Source organism: Oncorhynchus mykiss, chromosome 4, assembly GCF_057628025.1.
Source record: "Oncorhynchus mykiss isolate SJ-2025 chromosome 4, ASM5762802v1, whole genome shotgun sequence".
Lineage (NCBI taxonomy): Eukaryota > Metazoa > Chordata > Actinopteri > Salmoniformes > Salmonidae > Oncorhynchus > Oncorhynchus mykiss.
In genome coordinates this window covers 19,696,843-19,718,426 of record NC_143025.1, presented here as the reverse complement: position 1 = coordinate 19,718,426, position 21,584 = coordinate 19,696,843, and the positions used below count along the sequence as shown (strand labels likewise).

The following is a 21,584-nucleotide window of genomic DNA, read 5'->3' as shown; positions in this document are numbered from 1 at the left end:
CTAGTTGACTGGGGGATTCAAACCAGAGAGCTTTTGGTTACTGGCCCGAGGCTCCTAATCACTAGGCTACCTGCCACCATCAAAAGTTTAAATATTTCACAAACAGTCCTTTTCAAACACTATGAGATTCGCAGTGACGTGGGGAGCAAGAAAATACTTTCCCACTGGCTAGAAACGCATTGCAGGTTTAAAAAATACTTTCCCACTGGCTAGAAACGCATTGCAGGTTTAAAAAATACTTTCCCACTGGCTAGAAACGCATTGCAGGTTTAAAAAATACTTTCCCACTGGCTAGAAACGCATTGCAGGTTTAAAAATACTTTCCCACTGGCTAGAAACGCATTGCAGGTTTAAAAAATACTTTCCCACTGGCTAGAAACGCATTGCAGGTTTAAAAAATACTTTCCCACTGGCTAGAAACGCATTGCAGGTTTAAAAAATACTTTCCCACTGGCTAGAAACGCATTGCAGGTTTAAAAAATACTTTCCCACTGGCTAGAAACGCATTGCAGGTTTAAAAAAAGACTTTCCCACTGGCTAGAAACGCATTGCAGGTTTAAAAAATACTTTCCCACTGGCTAGAAACGCATTGCAGGTTTAAAAAATACTTTCCCACTGGCTAGAAACGCATTGCAGGTTTAAAAAAATACTTTCTCACTGGCTAGAAACGCATTGCAGGTTTAAAAAAATACTTTCCCACTGGCTAGAAACGCATTGCAGGTTTAAAAAATACTTTCCCACTGGCTAGAAACGCATTGCAGGTTTAAAAAATACTTTCCCACTGGCTAGAAACGCATTGCAGGTTTAAAAAATACTTTCCCACTGGCTAGAAACGCATTGCAGGTTTAAAAAAATACTTTCTCACTGGCTAGAAACGCATTGCAGGTTTAAAAAAATACTTTTCCACTGGCTAGAAACGCATTGCAGGTTTAAAAAAAATACTTTCCCACTGGCCAGAAACGCATTGCAAGTTTAAAAAATACTTTCCCACTGGCTAGAAACGCATTGCAAGTAAAAAAAATACTTTCCCACTGGCTAGAAACGCATTGCAAGTAAAAAAAATACTTTCCCACTGGCTAGAAACGCATTGCAAGTAAAAAAAATACTTTCCCACTGGCCAGAAACGCATTGCAGGTTTAAAAAAATACTTTCCCACTGGCTAGAAACGCATTGCAAGTTAAAAAAAATACTTTCCCACTGGCCAGAAACGCATTGCAGGTTTAAAAAAATACTTTCCCACTGGCTAGAAACGCATTGCAAGTTAAAAAAAATACTTTTCCACTGGCTAGAAACGCATTGCAAGTTAAAAAAATACTTTCCCACTGGCTAGAAACGCATTGCAGGTTTTAAAAAATACTTTCCCACTGGCTAGAAACGCATTGCAGGTTTTAAAAAATACTTTCCCACTGGCTAGAAACGCATTGCAGGTTTAAAAAAATACTTTCCCACTGGCTAGAAACGCATTGCAGGTTTAAAAAAATACTTTCCCACTGGCTAGAAACGCATTGCAGGTTTACAAAAAATACTTTCCCACTGGCTAGAAACGCATTGCAGGTTTAAAAAAATACTTTCCCACTGGCTAGAAACGCATTGCAAGTTAAAAAAATACTTTCCCACTGGCTAGAAACGCATTGCATTGCATTTTTTAGGACCTTAATCTTTTTAACCACAGATCATTGAAAAGCTCTGTTTTCACATATGTAGATAATGGTATGATGGAGATAATGAATATCAGGTTGAGAAGTGGCGGAATTGCCCTTTAAGTGGCCTGGAGCCTAGCAAGCTCCTCTGTCTCCAGTGGTAGTGTGGGTGTGAGGACGGAGGGGGTGTAATGTAGTCTACATACAGAGGTGGTGCCTTGCCCATGGGGCCAAAACAACCAGGGGCCATTCTGTACCGAGTGCATTAACCCGCTTTAACAGCAAATAACTCACTGGAGCCCCATTGCTGCCTGGGGGAACCAATTACGAGTTTGTGTATGATTCTCCTGGGTATATTTAACCTGCTGTTTCACAGTCTGAGCTATATTAAATATCATAATACCCACATCAACTAATAAATCACACTGAAGGTATGCAAGCGGCCCGAATATGCAAGTGGAACATTGGAGCCTCTCATAATAATAGTATTCACTATTCCAAATATTATGACATGGTTGTGGCCTCTTGCCTGCCTCCAGGGATGTGTAAACATTAAATAAACACTCAGCGAGCCTAAGTCAGCCGAATTAAACACAGGGTTATGAGGGTATGAATGTTGACCATATGTATTCAAAGTTACTGATAAGAGCTTCATTATTTCTGCCAATAACACGCCGGCCAGGGTAAATTGAGATGCAATATGCAGTTTTTTTTGTTGTTTTAATTTTCCCCCTTTTTCTCCCCAATTTCGTGGTATCCAATTGTTTTAGTAGCTACTATCTTGTCTCATCGCTGCAACTCCCGTACGGCTCGGGAGAGACGAAGGTTGAAAGTCATGCGTCCTCCGATACACAACCCAACCAAGCCGCACTGCTTCTAAACACCACGCATCCAACCCGGAAGCCAGCCGCACCAATGTGTCGGAGGAAACACCGTGCACCTGGCAACCTTGGTTAGCGCACACTGCGCCCGGCCCGCCACAGGAGTCGCTGGTGCACGATGAGACAAGGACATCCCTACCGGCAAAGCCCTCCCTAACCCGGACGACGCTAGGCCAATTGTGCGTCGCCCCACGGACCTCCCGGTCGCGGCCGGTTACGACAGAGCATGGGCACGAACCCAGAGTCGCTGATGGCACAGCTGGCGCTGCAGTACAGCGCCCTTAACCACTGCGCCTCCCGGGAGGCCTTGCAATATGCATTTTTAATCTATGTACCATACAGAGTTAACTGACGTGGGATGTAAACTTAAAGGAACAGCAGATGACTTACTGAGGGATGTAATTCAAGGGAAGAGTAGAGGACTTACCACATGCTCCCAGAGAAGTCCCTCTCTCCAAAGGCACTATAAGATCCATCCTGGCGCTTATAGGTCAGTTGTCTCTGGTACCCTGGGAAGGTACAGGGGAGAGGGGATCAGTGGGTGGAAGCTATCTAGACCAGGTGAATATCAGAGAACGTGTACACTGTGGATTTAGATCTAAGTGAATAGTAATGGATTGATTTTGTATAGTGATCTTCAATAGGGGCCACTTGAGATGTGATTCATAACTCGCAGGAAAATCTCAAGACAGGTCTCAAAGCCCTTGAACCATTGGTGGTTTACCTTGCAGCAGGTAGTCTGTGGCCTCGGCCTCCACCTCAGGGCTGAGCTGACTTGTCTTCTGCAGGTACTTGAGGACAAAGACATTGGGGGCAAAGTGGATCATGTTCTGCTCCCCACAGCCGAAGGGCAGCCGTAGCAGCTTGTCCAGGTTGTTGAGGGTGGGGCCCATCACGTCCCCTGAAATCACAAAGCACAGCGCAGAAACAGATCAGCAACACTGCCTCGCATAAAGGTAGTTTTATTGAGTTACAATCTCTTTTTAAAAACAGAATTGGTCTTAAAATAAATTAGCTGCAGGATCAACAGGATTGCAATAGACTATGACCATATCATCAAATGTAATTTAGAGGGAAATTGGCAATGCTTACTATGATTAACCACAAGGACAAGGTACTGTATGTCAAAGTGAACAGGATGTTTTCAGAGTGCATGGGTGCAGACATTCAGATAATGAAAATTATTGAGCTATGAAAAGGAAGTGGAAGAGAAATGGATGAGAAATAAATGGTGTCCCTCCTCACCTATCATGGATGCAGTGGCAGTCTCAGAGCCAGGCACAACGTTGTGAGGAACGCCCAGTGTGAAGGCCTCGTTGTGGTTCTCATCAGAGTCCTCTTTCCTCCAGATCTTAAACTCACCCACCGAGCCCCAGCCCGTGGAGAAACCAATGTGACGCACCTGCCCAGGGAGGGGGCTGGACCACTGCAGGATCACCGACTCATTGGACGGCTGCAAGCCATGTCCGACCTATCAATGATTGATACGAGAGATTAGAGGTTTTTGACTAGAGTAAATGGGTGAAGTTGTCCCTAACCACTGATACAGGGTCAGATGTCTTTCATTGACCTAACGGTTACGATTAGGATCGGGAGTGGAGTATGTGATTTGAGATCTGTGGCTCAAGTGCTGGTTAGAGAAATAGACCCAGCACTTTGTTATTCTCATTTATAGTAGTTAAAACAATGTGCAGTGCTTAACATTTTACATACATACATACATACATTTCAACAAACATGAATGACATCACACTTGCTCAGACTCACGTTCCCACCGTATCCACACCCAATGTTGTTTCCAATGCTTGTAAGACTCTGCCTCATATGGCTTCACATTGTGTTGTGTTGTTTCTGTCTGTAGCCAGATTTTGTTCAATATTTCAATAATAAAGCATTTGATTCTTCCATGCATATTTTAAGTTGTCGATTGTTTTTTTCTATGTATTTTTTTTGTTTATTGTATAAAAAAATAATAAGTAAAATACAATATTACAAAAAAAATACAAAATGTGCCTTAGGTTTTGCAAGGTTCCAATAGAAGCCTGATACAATATAAATGTGGTCCTGAATTTCTTACTGATCAGAAGACTGATCTAATGAGAAAATGGTTGAAAAAGGTGTTCGCTCATGCTGTACAGAGGAAGTCCCTGTGACAAGTCCCTGTCAATAGTAAAATACTAGAACCCAATAAGATTCTACTTAAAAAGCTGTTTGGGTTGATTTTGCATGTACAAATCCGAGGCACACATAAAGTCCATTACCAAGAGTTGGCATGAGCAGTCTTCATCACATATTTCCAACATCCACTCCACATGCAAATTAACAGATTGCCCCCTGGGTATTGCTAAGCATTTTTTAATCACATTAAACCAAAGACCATGCAGAGATAAACATGGCTCATCAAACCAAAATGCAATCGGTCACTAGAAAAATACATTAATCTTATTGGGCCATACAGGGTTCTAGAGCAGGCTTTTAATTGCTCCCTTTGGTGAATGGTGCGAGGCTAATGCAGGGTTCAGGCCTGTGTGCCAGGCACCGCCATGCGGACGCCACGGATCACTGAGTGTCCTCGCTGACATCAGCCAGTTAAGCGTGACCTCACAGGCATGTCATTAAAAGTGGCGCCAGTCCTCTTGACTACACAGCCCCTGTGCCTGCCCAGTCTAATGCTCCCTGTTTAACTCTGTCACTACCCCAACTCATTACTATACTCTACCTCATGCTGACTGACTGACTGACTGACTGAGTGGGGCTCTATGTTGAAGATGACACGGTGGATCTGTATAGGATTCATAAGAGGACACAAATCCCAGAACTCATTATGTAGAATAGATGCTCCAATATCAAATGAGAACTAGGTTTGACCATCACCCTACTCTCACCTGCACCCCACCACCATTCCAGCTGACCCAGAAGCTTCGGAACTCATCCCAGGAGAGGATGCCCGGAGTGGGGGCGCTGACCACTGGCTCGCCCATCTTGCCCAGGGAGATCCAGGAGCCAGTGTTCTGTCTGCCCCCCAGCACAATCTCCAGCATCTCAGCACTGTCGTGGGGGCTTGGTGAAAGGGCAAAGTGGGCGTCGTTGTGGGTCTTCACTGCCACCTCAAAGTGGGTCATCTTGGCCGGCTTCTTCACGTACTGGTACTCATACTTGTTGGGTGTAGAGATGTGGATCCGCTCTGAAAATGGAAATGTCAGATTTACATTCAATTGTGGCCCAGTGAGGAAAATAAATCAGACTGTATAGAGGCAGATTGGTGTTGGGTAACAGTCAAAATGTATTTGCTCTGAGACCTGTGTTGTAGTATAGTACAACATATAAGTCTATACTGACCGTTGGGGCAGAAGAAGACACTGTAGGTGTAATGTCTGGGCAGGCCCTCTGGCTGTAGGAGGGAGAAAGAGAGAAACATGTTAAAGCTGACATCACTCTACTAATGACAGCACAAGGTACAGCGAGCATCTGCTCCCCATCTCAGCTCTCTTCCCAGGCAGTCTCTCTCCCATTTCTCATACCTCCACCAGGACACTCCTCCGGACATAGTCAAGGCCAATGGGGCTCCTTCGATCCTCTAGGTCATCTGTGTTTTTGCTTGTTTTCGTTGACTGGAGTCCATCTGAGCAGCAGCCCGGTTCACTATATGCAATGGCCCGTGCTATGGCAGGAAAAACAGAAATACACTTCACCTCACCAAATATCAGCATTGTTGTTTTTGTTGCTTGTAATTTCCCACTAAGCAGGATTTAGAATGCTATTTCAAGAAATTTTTTTTTAAAGTACATATAAAACCACCAAACACACCTTACATCTGTCAACAACACAATCCCACATTACACAACAACACAAAACATGTTTGTCAAAGAACATGTAGTTCCCTTTGCAGAGAAGCACATTGGAGTCGTGGCTGTGAGCCAATGTGTTCTCTTTGTGTGTGTCTAGTGAGAGGGAACGACTAGGGGCCAGAGCCGCGGGGGGCCCATTTATTGCCAGTGACCTGAAAACTCATCAACATGCCACTGAGTGTCAGTGCAAGGCCCTGGCTGCTCCCCTGCTGGTGGCCTGCTTTGTTCCCAGATGTACTTTTGAGGGGACTGTTTGTATCGCTGGATGACCAGATCACATACGCATCAGGTCTTTCAGCAGCATGGAACGTCTTAGACATACAGTACAGACTTTAAAGGCCTCATGGACTTTGGGACGGCTGGATAGGAGAGGCAAAAGGCAGGTGTTACTCCTACACCATGGAACAACAGGGCAATTACCAACCTGCAATATCCTAGAAATCAAATCCAAAACATCAAGAGCTATTAGCAAGACGCCTAAAACATCAGCAAACTTTGAGGATTTCAGGAACTTGAATAACTATGAGAGAACTTGGAACTCTTCCCAGGGGGTTCCCCAGTAATTGACTAGCTGGAATAACCTGTAATGTTGGCAGCACCCAGCTCAGTGAAGGACAACACTATGGATGTGGGTGTGGCTTCTCCAGGAGCCACACACTTCTTCCTGGTGAGGTGATGCTTCCCGGGGTGGCCCACAAACTTGATGCCTTTGGGAACGGTCACTTTGACATGGACCTGAGGAAGTCCGAGAGAGAGAGAGGGAGAGAGAGAGAGAGAGAGAGAAAGAGAGAGAGAGAGAGAGAGAGAGACATGAAGATCCTGCGTTAACACAACAGAGGTGGAGTTTTTCTGACAGGACATGATTGCATCATATCTGCTCTACGCTCCGTTCTTTCATGCAGTGTGACCTCCTCAAAGCTCTTAAAGGATTTTGGGGAATTTTCTAATCACATTGCACATTTTCCATGCAGACTGACTCATTGCTCTCAGGCTCCCTGAAGGATTAAGTTCCAGTCATTGTCCAAATTTCGCAGAGGACCCGGTAATGCTGTCAGATCGTTTCACTGTTCTTTATCCACATGCCACAAGTCGTAAATAACTTTCCAGGAAATATAAGAATCACATGTTCAGGCGGACATCAAAGCGAGGGCTCCATTGGCCCACATAATCACCTAACATGACATTACAGAGCAGCACGCACAGCACTTTAACAGGCTCATCTGCCAATACCATGATGGAGGATGGACACACTTATGGTCATATTAGGACTGGATTGCTCTGCTCCAAGCGTAAATAATTATATTTGATGGTCATGGTTTAGATCCGCCCCTTTCCTCAGCCCCTCACCTCTGCGCAGCTAGACAAGTAGTTGTAAACGGTCAGCGGTACTTTGGTCTGCTCCCCCTGTATCACACTGTAGGGGAGGGTGAAGTCTACGAAGAAGGGCTTGAAGGTACGAAGCTCCACCCTCTTGGAAAGGCCCAGCCCCTTCTCCTCTGACAAGCCAATGGCCTCCGTCACCCAGGTGGTAATGGAGTCTGGAACGTCCAATCGCAACTCAGCTTCCCCAGTGACATCACTGTTAAAACAGATTTTTGGGAAAAACTGAAACACAGACGATATTGCAAGATTCCAACAAAGCAATTTTCTCTAAGCATGATCCCATAGCAAACAGTGCTTCTGACCAATGTTTGGAACAAGAACATTATGACACTAATGGGATTGATCTAATACCGTATGTGTCTTATTAGGACAACAGCTGTCACTAAGTAATGTTCTGCCCATAGCAATACATAGGTTTAAAAACAGGCAGTTAGGTGTTCGGTATAGATGGGTGAGATCATTGTTAGTCATACTGACGTTGGTTTTGGCCAGCTTTCACAGAGCATAATAAACGTTCTCGGAAATTACTAATGCCCTTCTTTTTGATGAAAGTCACCCAAAAACTACTTTGATACACTCAATAAGGGAAATCAAAGCGTTGGATTGAATAGGAAATTAGGCAGAACACAACTCTGCCCAAAGGAATCAAGCATATGGAAACATATGGCCAGTTAATTTATATTGGCTGGAAATGAATGGAAGGAGCTGTTGAGAAAGCCGGTGCGTGTTCCAACCCTGCTTAAATGAGCCACATTCACACCCACTGGGAGAAAATACTGGACAGTCAACGAGTGGTGAAATATCCCCTCTCAAATATGTACTCCCTTACCCCTCCTTCCCCACCCACTCCTCCATCTTCCAAGTTTACAGATCTGGAACGCCACCAAATCCCCACAATCTGATGCAGCTGAGACCATCCCCACCCACTCACTCAAACACACACGCGCGCACACACACACACACAGATGATGTAGCTATTCCAGTACCTGACATTGACGCAGTGCCACACCCACGTCTCCGGGAAGAATGTCCGTCTGCGCTTCTCTGCTCTGCAACCAAAACACAACACAACCTGACATCAATAAAGGCCTTTCATTATGGACCTGGATGCAATAACCCGGAATTGGAAAATGGATTGTCTCTAAACCCTTGCTGACCTGTGTTAAGGCACACCGTGTGTATAATGTTTATCTGGAGGATTAAAGATATAGGCCCAGTTTCTACTTCAGATACTAGTGGGGCACAGTGGTTAGCTCCAGGGGGCAGAAACATGGCCCTGTGCCTGTAGCTACCTGGGCATGGTGCGAGAGTTCATGGCTGCCACCAGCGTGGATGTGTGAGGCTGGAAGGCGGGAACGGCCTCGTCCGTGTACATCCCTCCACTCTGTCTGTGGTTCAGGCTCACCATGTCAGTCATCACCACCAGGCCAGTCTCCTGTTACACAGACACACATTGTAAAAGCGATCTACACTGAAGATCTTATGCCACGTCAGGTGATTGATTGGTGACGGAGTATTGCCCTTACCGTGAAGGCGAAGCGGGCATCTTTAGTGATGTCCCAGTGCCATGGGAACACTGAAGAACGCCTCCGTCGGCTAGACGACAGCCCCGGCCACCAGAAGTGCCCGTCGTCTTTGGGGACTCCGAAGGCATCGGACACGTCAAAGTCTGCCAGTTCTTTAAACACCTACAGAACAGTGGACATGGATGGCTTCAATTCATTTCCTGTCTGAATATAGATTAGTTGTACTATAGATTAGATATAAGGTAAGATGGAGGGAAACAGACCTTGTCTGGACTGAGCTGGAAGTCTGGCTTGAGGAGATAGAGGCTCTTGTCCACGGTGGCGACACAAACGCAGGAGCCCTTCTCACCACTGACACGCAGACTGATATGGTCACCTGGCATCGACTCATTGGTGGACAGAGAGACAGACACCTACAGAAAATAGGCGATACAAAAAAAATATACAGATCACATTTTAATGTCACATGCACAAGTACAGTGAAATGCCTTGTTTGATTGGAGACATCATCCACAGAGACTTTCAACTGAACTGTGAGTGCTCCTGTGAGAACCATAGCTGAAGCCGTGATGTGATGTCTTTATGGTCAGGAGTCAACAGTTAAATGCAGGGCTTGAAGACAGAGAATGACAGCCCTAAACTGTCACACCCCAAACCGGTTTTCACACACTAGCCCAAATTAGCCCTGGTAATGTGTTCCACTGGTCTCCAAATCCAACCCTTCATCATCCTGCCTGTCATGACCCCACTCATTGCCACACGCACGCATGCACGCACACACACACGTGTAACGGATGTGAAATGGCTAGCTAGTTAGCGGTGGTGCGGGCTAATAGCATTTCAATCGCTGACATCACTCGCTTTGAGACCATGAAGTAGTGGTTCCCCTTGCTCTGCAAGGGTCGCGGCTTTTGTGGAGCGATGGGTAACGATACTTCGAGGGTGACTGTTGTTGATGTGTGCAGAGGGTCCCTGGGTCGAGCCCGGCGAGGGGACGGACTAAAGTTATACTGTTACACACACACACACACAGTCTCTGTCTCATCATGTCCATGCAGGTAGCCACACACACACCTCCCCCTACCTCACTGATTGCATACCAGGTTGCAGTAAAAACTCCAGGGAAGGACTTAACACACCCCACCTAATGCAGCCAGCAACTAGGGAGCTCATGGACCAACACAGCTGGTTGTTTACAGGGACTCACTGGCACTGGGGATCCCACTGTAGTATAGAATGGGACTTCAGTCAACTATGGTACTCAAGTCAACTGGAAACCGCACAAAAATAGTGGGCAACGTCTATGTCATCCCAAACTGAACGTGGTCTGGTTACCTGTGTGTTTCTGTTTAGCCAAGTCCTTTGTTGCCTGGCAGGAGTTGGGGTTAGGCAGACTGGCAACCATGATAGACCTACCTATCATTCTCACAGAGAATGGGAGGACTGGGTGTACAGGGAGGACTGTGTGTACAGGCAGGACTGTGTGTACAGGGAGGACTGTGTGTACAGGCAGGACTGTGTGTACAGACAGGACTGTGTGTACAGGGAGGACTATGTGTACAGGGTGGACTATGTACAGGCAGGACTGTGTGTACAGGGAGGACTATGTGTACAGGGAGGACTATGTGTACAGGGAGGACTATGTACAGGCAGGACTGTGTGTACAGGCAGGGCTGTGTGTACAGGCAGGACTGTGTGTACAGGCATGACAGTGTGTACAGGGAGGACTGTGTGTACAGGCAGGACTGTGTGTACAGGAAGGACTGTGTGTACAGGCAGGACTATGTACAGGCAGGACTGTGTGTACAGGCAGGACTGTGTGTACAGGGAGGACTATGTACAGGCAGGACTGTTTGTACAGGCAGGACAGTGTGTACAGGGAGGACTGTGTACAGGGAGGACTGTGTGTACAGGCAGGACTGTGTGTACAGGGAGGTCTGTGTGTACAGGGAGGACTGTGTGTACAGGGAGGAGGACTATGTACAGGCAGGACTGTGTGTACAGGGAGGACTGTGTGTACAGGGAGGACTATGTACAGTGCACAGTGAGGGATGCAAGGAATCAGAGAGAGATGGAGGTATTGTTAGGGTACCTGGTTCTCAAAGCTGGGCTGTACAGGGATCTGTAGACTGTCAGTGACGCCCTCTCCATTCTCCCTCACGTAGTAGACCAGGAGGCGGCTGAGCGGCGCCATGGCGTGGGTCACGGGGAAATGCAGCACCGACATACAGCTGTCTGTCTCGTCCTGTGGGGAGGAGGCCGCCGGATCTGGAGGGGCGTGGGAAGAGAAAGAGGGGAAGAAGAGGGAGAGAAGAGACTGAGGGGGGATTCAGAGCCATATATCTACAGAGTTTGACAAACTATCCTCTATGTATTCTTACCAGAATGTATTGGAACATTTGGTACAAACATTGTGTCAATTAGTCAAAATACTCCGCTCTTCATTATGGAACAAAATAGACTTCTCATCTGGGACTCTAGTACTGACCAGAGCCACTGGGCTGCTGGGTTGTGTGGACGTTCTTGTCGAAGGTGACCGCTGCCCTCTTGCTTCTTTGGGCTGTAGCGTTGGACTGCTGCTGGCCAGACTGAATGATGTTCCCTCTGGAGGCAATCTCATAGTGGAGGGTAAAGTTACAGGAACAGGTGGACTTCAGAGTGACCTCAGCTTCCTCACCGATCTAAACACAACATTCAGAATAAACCTTTACAATATGGGCATCATAATGATTATAATAGTATAAGTAGTACTCTGTTATTACTCTTAACATACAATCCATATATGATATGTGCCCCATGTTTCAATGGTGGTGTTGGAGCCCTGATTATGTGTAATGATAGTAAAGTGGAGTAAAGTGGAGTAAAGTAATGATAGTAAAGTGGAGTAAAGTAGATAGTAACGTAATGATAGTAAAGTAGATAGTAAAGTAATGATAGTAAAGTGGAGTAAAGTGGATAGTAACGTAATGATAGTAAAGTGGAGTAAAGTGGATAGTAACGTAATGATAGTAAAGTGGAGTAAAGTGGATAGTAAAGTAATGATAGTAAAGTAGATAGTAATGTAATGATAGTAGAGCGGCGTAAAGTGGATAGCAAAGTACTGATAGTAAAGTGGAGTAAAGTAGATAGTAAAGTAATGATAGTAGAGTGGAGTAAAGTGAATAGTACAGAAATGATAGTAGAGTGGAGTAAAGTGGATAGTACAGTAACGATAGTAGAGTGGACTAAAGTGGATAGTAAAGTAATGATAGTAAAGTGGAGTAAAGTAGATAGTAAAGTAATGATAGTAAAGTGGAGTAAAGTAGATAGTAAAGTAATGATAGTAAAGTGGAGTAAAGTGGACAGTAAAGTAATGATAGTAAAGTTGAGTAAAGTAGATAGTAAAGTAATGATAGTAAAGTGGAGTAAAGTAGATAGTAAAGTAATGATAGTAAAGTGGAGTAAAGTAGATAGTAAAGTGGAGTAAAGTGGAGTAAAGTGGATAGTAAAGTAATGATAGTAGAGTGGAGTAACGTGGATAGTAAAGTAATGATAGTAGAGTGGAGTAAAGTGGATAGTAAAGTAATGATAGTAAAGTGGAGTAAAGTGGATAGTAAAGTAATGATAGTAACGTGGAGTAAAGTGGATAGTAAAGTAATGCTAGTAAAGTAGATAGTAACGTAATGATAGTAGAGTGGATTCAAGTGGATAGTACAGTAATGATAGTAGAGTGGAGTAAAGTGTATAGTAAAGTAATGATAGTATAGTGGAGCAAAGTAGATAGTAAAGTAATGATAGTAGAGTGGAGTAACGTGGATAGTAAAGTATTGATAGTAAAGTGGAGTAAAGTAGATAGTAAAGTAATGATAGTAAAGTGGATAGTAAAGTAATGATAGTAAAGTGGAGTAAAGTAGATAGTAAAGTAATGATAGTAAAGTGGAGTAAAGTGGATAGTAAAGTAATGATAGTAAAGTGGAGTAAAGTAGATAGTAAAGTAATGATAGTAAAGTGGATAGTAAAGTAATGATAGTAAAGTGGAGTAAAGTGGATAGTAAAGTAATGATAGTAACGTGGAGTAAAGTGGATAGTAAAGTAATGCTAGTAAAGTAGATAGTAACGTAATGATAGTAGAGTGGATTCAAGTGGATAGTACAGTAATGATAGTAGAGTGGAGTAAAGTGTATAGTACAGCAATGATAGTAAAGTGGAGTAAAGTGGATAGTAAAGTAATGATAGTAGAGTGGAGTAACGTGGATAGTAAAGTAATGATAGTAGAGTGGAGTAAAGTGGATAGTAAAGTAATGATAGTAAAGTGGAGTAAAGTGGATAGTAAAGTAATGATAGTAGAGTGGAGTAAAGTGGATAGTAAAGTAATGATAGTAAAGTGGAGTACAGTGGATAGTAAAGTAATGATAGTAGAGTGGAGTAACGTGGATAGTAAAGTAGTGATAGTAAAGTGGAGTAAAGTGGATAGTAAAGTAATGATAGTAGAGTGGAGTAACGTGGATAATAAAGTAATGATAGTAAAGTGGAGTAAAGTGGATAGTAAAGTAATGATAGTAAAGTGGATAGTAAAGTAATGATAGTAAAGTGGAGTAAAGTGGATAGTAAAGTAATGATAGTAAAGTGGCATAAAGTAGATAGTAAAGTAATGATAGTAAAGTGGAGTAAAATGGATAGTAAAGTAATGATAGTAAAGTGCAGTAAAATGGATAGTAAAGTAATGATAGTAAAGTGGAGTAAAGTGGATGGCAAAGTAATGATAGTAGAGTGAGTGGTGTGCCTACCTTCAGAGGAGCACTGAGGCTCTGGATCTGGATGTGACACTTGCTGGGGGAGTACCAGCTGCTGATAGACAGGTAGCTGGGGAGGTACTGGTCTCCAGCCGGACGGCCATCTATAGCTGTCACCTTGGTCTGGGGCACAACACCACAGGATTTAACCCAGCAATACACTCCACTCTCTAGACTATGACATCAAACAAAATCATGATTGCACCTAACAGCCTCAGCCCACTAAGCTTAGCTGATAATTTGTTCAACTTTGTTGACTAGCACCTGTTTACAAACATTTTAACGGACATTTCACTGCATCTTCATTTCACATTTCTCTGTTCTCGGAAATCATAACCAACTCTCCAGCGCTCGGTTTTATGAAAAGCTCTGACTTGCCTAGTTAAATAAAGGTTAAATAAATCAATAAAAAATTATGAGAAGCTAACTAAGCCCTAACCATGTTCATTTACACCTCTCTCTCCCTCAAACTCTCCATCTCTAAGGTCTACTGACCTCCAGCCAGACGTATTGGGCAGCAGTGGGGATGGAGGGGATCTCGAATGTTGCCTGGCCGTCCCTAGACGTCAGCTCGCTGGTGTACACGTTGTCCTTAGGGGTCAGCTCCGCCTTCACACGCACCCGCACCCCATCCGCTGGGCTACCGTCAGGATAGGTTACCTCTACCTGGTGGACAGAAGGACAGGGTGGACAGACAGTCAGGTCTCTCGCATAGAGACGCATAAGTGAACCCAAGTCTTGTACAGTCCAGCTTCCTTTGATAGAGGCCATGTGAAGTCAGTGGTATGAATACCTTTGGCTGTCTCTTACCTTTCCCTTGTAGGGCAGACCAGGCTTGAACTGTTTACGAGTGTCCTTTGAGTATTTGATGTCGATACGCTGCTTGTGAACTGGGGTGGAATCATCGAACATGGTCTGCCTCCCTCCGTCCACGCTGGTCACTGACACCCACATGCTCACCGTGCCCCGGAAGTGATCAGCCACATCCAGGGGCATCATGTCTTTGACACACAAGCTGAAGGATGCTGAGCCTTTGATCTAATAATAGTGGATGAAACAGACAGACTTAAATATCTTAAATTAATCCTAAAAAGGAGAAACTCTGCAGATTTGAATGTGATTCCATTTTCCTGTTTTAGATTCTTCAACACTAGAGCTGGGTTGACTCACCTCCATGGTCTTGACCACAGGATGGCCCACCTCATGTCGGTAGTACCCAACTCCATTCACAGTCATGTTCAGTGTCATCTTCCCGGTCACAGGCTTCCCAAAGGTATACCTAAAGAGAGAAAAGTCATTTGTGTTCAAACAGGAGTAGAGCTGCTACTTTGCCTCTCTAATGCTCAAAGAACAGTATGTGTTAGAGCATCACATTAGGATGAGGTGAATCCTGTGAGTTAGTCACTCACCTGGCCTTCACGGTGGCCTGTTCACACATGTTCAGGTCCCGGATGTACCGTGGAGGGTCTATCACCAGCTCAAACTTGGGCATCACTGTGTGGAGTAGAGGAAGAGGTAGATGGGTCCACAACATGGTTATACAGTCCCAGTTCAAACCTATAAATACCACCTCAAACAGAAGGGTCTTTGAACATACACTACATGACCAGAAGTATGTGGACACCTGCTCGTTGAACATCTCATTCCAAAATCCTGGGCATTAGTATGGAGTTGGTCCATGGTTCGGGCTAGGCCCCTTAGTTCCAGTGAAGGAAAACTTAACGCTGCAACATACAATGACATTCTAGACAATTCTGTGCCTCCAACTTTGTGGCAACAGTTTGGGGAATGCCCTTTCCTGTTGAGCATGACAATGTCCCTGTGCACAAAGCAAGGTCCGTACAGAAATGGTTTGTCGAGATCAGTGTGGAAGAACTTGACTCGCATGCACAGAGCCCTGACCTCAACCCCATCGAACACCTTTGGGATGAATTGGAACGTTGACTGAAAGCCAGGCCTAATCGCCCAACATCTGTGCCCGACCTCACTAATGCATCGTGACTGAATGGAACCAAGTCCCCGCAGCAATGTTCCAACATCTAGTGGAAAGCCTACCCAGAAGAGTTGAGGCTGTTATAGCAGCAAAGGGGGGTCCAACTCCATATTAATGCCCATGATTCTGGAATGAGATTTTCGACGAGCAGGTGTCCATATACTTTTGGTCATGTAGTTTACCTTCTATGCTCACTTCGAGGAAAGCAAAACTGAAATATGCATGAGAGCACCAGCTGTTCCGGACGGCTGTGTGATCATGCTCTCCATAGCCGATGTGACTAAGACCTGTAAACAGGTTAACATTCACAAGGCCGCAGGGCGGCAGACAGATTGCCAAGACGCGTACTCAGAACATGCGCTGACCAGCTGGCAAGTGTCTTCATTGACATTTTCAACCTGCCCCTGACCCAGTCTGTAATACCTACATGTTTCAAGCAGACCACCATAGTCCCTGTGCCCAAGAATGCCTAGGTAACCTGTCTAAATGACTATCGCCCCATAGCACTCACATCTGTAACCATGAAATGCTTTAAAAGGCTGGTCATGGCTCAGATCAACACCATCATCCAAGATACCTTGGACCCACTCCAATTCGCATAACACCCCAACAGACCCACAGATGACACAATCTCTGTTGCACTCCACTTTCCTACCTCTACAAAAGGAACACCTATGTGAGAATGCTGTTCATTGACTACAGCTCAGTGTTCAACACCATAGCTCCCTCCAAGCTCATCACTAAACTAAAGACCGTGAGATTAAAAACCTTCTGCAACTGGATCCTGGACTTCCTGACGGGCCGGTGGCGAGGGTAGGCAACAACACATCCACCACGCTGACCCTTAACACTGGGGCCCTTCAGGGGTGCATACTTAGTCCCTTCCTGTACTCCTTGTTGCCACATGACTTTGTTGTCGCGCACGACTACAACACCATCGTTAAGTTGGCCAATGACACGACGGTGGTTGGAGTGATCACCGACAACAATGAGACAGCCTACAGGGAGGAGGTCAGAGACCTGGCAGTGTGGTGCCAGGCCAACAACCTCTTCCTCAACGTCAGCAAGACAAAGGGGATGATCGTGGACGAAAGGAAACCAAGGGCCGAGCATGCCCCCATTCACATCGACAGGGCTGTAGTGGAGCGGGTTGAGAGCTTCAAATTTCTCGGTGTCCACATCACTAAGGACCTATCATGGTTCAAACACACCAACACAGTCGTGAAGAGGGCACAACAGTTAATCAAAATGGCTACCCGGTCTATGTGCATTGACCCGCTATTCTTGCACTGGCTCTATGCACACACATACTACACTGACACTCCAACACACACACACACACACACACACACACACACACACACACACACACACACACACACACACACACTACATACGCTCACACACACAAAACACACACACACACGCATATTGACGACACACAAACACACTCACATATAGACACAAACGCTGTTGCAGCTGCTACCTAATAGCCTAGATGTACCTACATGTACATATTACCTCCACTACCTCGTACCTTTGCACATTGACTCAGTACCGGTATTCCTTGTATATAGCCTCCCTATTGTTATTTTATTGTGTTACTATTTCCTTTTTCTTGTTATTTGCGAGAAAAAAAATGCATTCTTTCATTTAAACTCTGCATTGTTGGGAAAGAGCTCGTAACTAAGCATTTCACGGTAAAGTCTAGACCTGTTGTATTCGGAGCATGCAACAAATAAAATTTTGTTTGATTTGATAAATGGTCACTTTCAGGTAGCAAGTAGCAACTCACCATACTTCTGCACTTCAAAGGACTTGTTGTAGGTGTGCCCCTGCACTTCTACAAAGATGAACCACTCTCCAAACACGGGCTGGTCTGAGAGAGGGAAACTCATGTTGATGACCCCTGAGGAGAGAAGCAGGGGTCAAAAAAGATCAACGCCACATGAACTACAGCAGTCACTACACAGTAGATGATGATAATGATGACATAGGGAGTTTCTCACCACAGCAGAGGGGTTTAAGCCCTTTCCACTGGACCATCCGAGACCCTCTTGGGTCCTGCAACCCAGAGTATGAATACACAGTTGATCGAGAGATTCTACTTTCATCAAAGTATGCATTACTCTGTTTCTCCCTACCTGAAAGATGTGAACTTACATAAGTACTCATGAGTAAAGTTATGTAAGGGTTATGCTAATAAATATATTGGGGGTAACCCCTGCGTGATGAAATCCTACAGTAAGCTACTTCTTACATACACTGACCTGGCTCTGACTCAAGGGGAAAAACTAACACTAACGGCTGTCAATCAGTTAATTTCAGCCACTCGCACAGACACTTCCCTGACCAAGAGGGGCACGGGACTGCAGGCTGCAGGTGACAGAATAACACAAACAGCTACACAGTTTCTTAGTCACTGAGCTGAGGCCGTTTCCAGAGCTTCCTCAGACATTTTAACACCAAGCAGCATATTTGCCCAGAAAAGATACCGCAGACAGAGCACAAGAGGGTGTGAGAGGGACAGAGAGAGATTGAGAAGAGAGAGAGATGGAGAAGAGATAGAGAGGAGGTGTACAGCATTAGCTGGGCAAGATGTAAGGGCCAGGCTGGAGCTCAAAGCCCAGGCCTGTTATCAAATTGAGCCCTTCCCTGCCCTGTAATCTCCTGCCTGGGGTTGGGAGACTAAACCCCCAATGTCCTGTGGCCCTCCCTCTAGGTCCGGGTGGTCCCTCCCTCCACTTACCAAAACGTAGGCCTCAATCTACAACCAGGAGAAGAAGAAGAGTAAAAAAAAAAATGAGTCAAGGACAGCACAAACATTAGACAAACTGCACAGCCACATGGCAAAATATCTCCACCTCCTCCCGCCTCTCCAACAATCATCCATCTGTGAGTGCGAGCGTTGGCCTTTGCCAGCAGCAGACCTTTATAGCTCCAGCCATCAATAAACACACTGTCTACACAGCGGCAACTATATATTTGGAGCCATTTCTAAAAAATTGTAGCAGAAATGGCAAGGTTTGTGACGGTAAATAGGTTACTGTACATTTAGTGTGCATTCAGGCTCAGGCCAGGTTCCCCCCACTTCACTACCCTCTGACAGAATGTTGGAAAAATAGGTGTGTGAAAACTAGCTTGATGCCACCCTTCATTTAAAGCCATAACACATCAAAGGAGAGGAGGCCAGCTGCCTGGAATCAAGGCCCACTGATAAACATTAGGTCAACACACCTGATTCTCATATTTCATATCCCATTCATTTCCTGTAAGTGGGTGTGATGTCTTGGCTTTGATGTGAGAGACTGGGTGCATTACCTTGTCATTGACCGGCCTCAGATCCGGAGTGACAGAGTACACATTGATGAGCACTGGATTGAGAGAGGCAAAGATTATTACCCATTTCAATGCATTTCTAATGTAGAGTGCAATAAACAATCAATGTCATGTCATTAGCTTTCTCCTGGGCTGCTATTAAGACTGGCTTCCTTCAACACACAATGGCCAATGAATAAATCTATCTACAGTAGAGGTTTATGAGTAGGACAATGGCTGCTACTGGAAGGGCCTGGAAGGCTGAGACCTTTGTGTTTGGGCTTGTAGACTGGCTTATCCGTCTGGATGAAGACGGCTGTGCCCTTGCTGTCCACAGTGACAGTGGTGTAGTTGTGGAAGATATACCCCCGCTCAGTGATGTGGCGATTCCCCCACACCTTCAAATGGGCCTGACCTCTCAGACCACGAGGGACCTGAAACCAGGAAGGGCACATATATCTTCAGGATGCGGTACCTAACACAACACCACACAGACCCGTGTCAAACCCCTTGCTAAAGTGCCTAGCAACCACAGTGGACAATACGAGACTATATTTGATAAAGACAGGGGTGGGGGTTAGAGGAGTGGAGGAATCAAGTCGTGAATGTTGGATTGATCCATTCCAGCCTTTGGGGCCTGCAGACCCTTACATGCACATCAACAGCTGTTGCATATTATATTTGAGGCTATTACCTTATTCCAAATGAATGTGCAAAAAGGCAGATGTTCACATACAAATTCTGTTACTTTTGTTTTGCATGTCATCTGTGGAATATGGACAAACTGACTGGGATCTCACTACTGTGCAGCTGGAGCCACAACCATTTTACACTCTTGAAACAACAATTATGTTTTTATTCACAACACTACACAACAAAGATAAAAATCAATTAACAAACGATAGACAGAAATGCCATTAAACACAATGACGTCGCTCTCACCTTTAATTTGATTGTGCCTTTGTCTGAAATGGAAAAAAATGAATAAAATCACACAAAACAAGGCAAAATATTCAGATCAAAATTATTTGAGTTCTTGTGATTGTGTGGTTTGATCAAGGAACATTAACTTGTGTCAGCACCGGGCCTTGAGTGCCACAGTGTATACTGGTTTCCGTCCTTGCAGTTTACAGTAATCAAGAACCATAGTTATATACTGCCTAGTTAAACCTTTGATACATCACAATAAACAGTTCTGTTGAATCTCTGGCCAATCAAGGGGTCGTCACTAGTTACCACAGCCACAGATGAATAATTATGGCTAAACCCCACCTATTTCTACAATTTCTATTAATAAAATCAGATTTTAAACCAAACCATAACCACACTGCATACCTTATGCCTAACCCTGAAAAGGAAACATCATGAATTTTTACGATAAAGCCAATTTTGACTTTATGACTGTCGTAACTAGTGACAACCCAATCAAGGATATCAATTAATTGCCAGAGTAAAGAAAGACCAGTGGAACTGGAGTGATGCACTCTCTGCAGGAGATACAGCTGCAGGCTCTTTCAATGAAGCGCTGAAGTCCCATCTATTTGTACTGCTGTCAAACAAATCCCACATAGATACACAATAGCCTGGTTAGACAAGCCAGGCTTAACAATAAACCCCATACCAAAAGCGACATCCGTTAAGGGCCCTGTGAGGTCAGAATATACACTGCACCCGACAGGTCAATCAGCCTCATGCTGTGTGTTCCCCTGTAAGTGTGTGTGCACTCTCAGTGTAAGAAATGGTGGTGTGTGCTCCTATGTTAGCTTGTGTGTGGGGGGAGGGGGTCCTCACCTAGCACTGTGCCATGGCTGTACGCCACTGTCTCACCCTTCACAGAGAGCTGGACCTGGACGTGCGTCTCCTCCACAGCGTTGAAGATTGTGACACTCAAGGCCTCCTCCACACCAGCGCGGAACACTGAGGGAGCAGCGATTAGGTAACCCCTAGTGTCCAGGAATGAGAGGGGTGTTGGTCAACAGACAGTGCATCATAGAAACTTTCAGCCAGGGGTTCACAAATTTGGTGTTTGCTGTTTTTTTTTTCATTTTCTGATAGGTAGATCATTCTTATTCCAGTATGCTTCGAGCAAGCAGCAACACCCAATATCAACACACCATCGGCCCCAACTTCAACCTCCTCCTGGCCTCCAAATATGGCTGTTTATGATGTTACACAAGACAGTATCGATATACACACACACACGCACACACAGAGTCCTCAAGG

At 44.9% G+C, this 21,584-nt stretch overlaps 1 protein-coding gene across 2 annotated transcripts in view; it reads right to left on the bottom strand.

The window, feature by feature from the left end:
* The window catches only part of LOC110522753 (C3 and PZP-like alpha-2-macroglobulin domain-containing protein 8), a 63,599-nt gene that overhangs the window by 30,755 nt on the left and 11,260 nt on the right, over positions 1 to 21,584 (bottom strand). For both annotated transcript variants that reach the window (XM_036969132.2, XM_090231369.1), the window contains exons 2-27: positions 21,153 to 21,304; positions 20,304 to 20,326; positions 19,630 to 19,795; positions 19,365 to 19,417; positions 18,793 to 18,810; positions 18,053 to 18,107; positions 17,839 to 17,952; positions 15,460 to 15,544; positions 15,221 to 15,329; positions 14,861 to 15,088; positions 14,546 to 14,716; positions 14,045 to 14,173; positions 11,767 to 11,959; positions 11,371 to 11,546; positions 9,542 to 9,691; positions 9,279 to 9,440; positions 9,045 to 9,187; positions 8,739 to 8,801; positions 7,717 to 7,948; positions 6,951 to 7,104; positions 6,043 to 6,182; positions 5,861 to 5,912; positions 5,407 to 5,705; positions 3,767 to 3,992; positions 3,246 to 3,422; positions 2,949 to 3,030 (exon numbers count right to left, since the gene is read on the bottom strand). In XM_036969132.2, the coding sequence (XP_036825027.2) occupies positions 2,949 to 3,030; positions 3,246 to 3,422; positions 3,767 to 3,992; positions 5,407 to 5,705; positions 5,861 to 5,912; positions 6,043 to 6,182; positions 6,951 to 7,104; positions 7,717 to 7,948; positions 8,739 to 8,801; positions 9,045 to 9,187; positions 9,279 to 9,440; positions 9,542 to 9,691; positions 11,371 to 11,546; positions 11,767 to 11,959; positions 14,045 to 14,173; positions 14,546 to 14,716; positions 14,861 to 15,088; positions 15,221 to 15,329; positions 15,460 to 15,544; positions 17,839 to 17,952; positions 18,053 to 18,107; positions 18,793 to 18,810; positions 19,365 to 19,417; positions 19,630 to 19,795; positions 20,304 to 20,326; positions 21,153 to 21,304 (3,552 nt within the window). The remainder of the gene's footprint in view (positions 1 to 2,948; positions 3,031 to 3,245; positions 3,423 to 3,766; positions 3,993 to 5,406; positions 5,706 to 5,860; positions 5,913 to 6,042; positions 6,183 to 6,950; positions 7,105 to 7,716; positions 7,949 to 8,738; positions 8,802 to 9,044; positions 9,188 to 9,278; positions 9,441 to 9,541; positions 9,692 to 11,370; positions 11,547 to 11,766; positions 11,960 to 14,044; positions 14,174 to 14,545; positions 14,717 to 14,860; positions 15,089 to 15,220; positions 15,330 to 15,459; positions 15,545 to 17,838; positions 17,953 to 18,052; positions 18,108 to 18,792; positions 18,811 to 19,364; positions 19,418 to 19,629; positions 19,796 to 20,303; positions 20,327 to 21,152; positions 21,305 to 21,584) is intronic.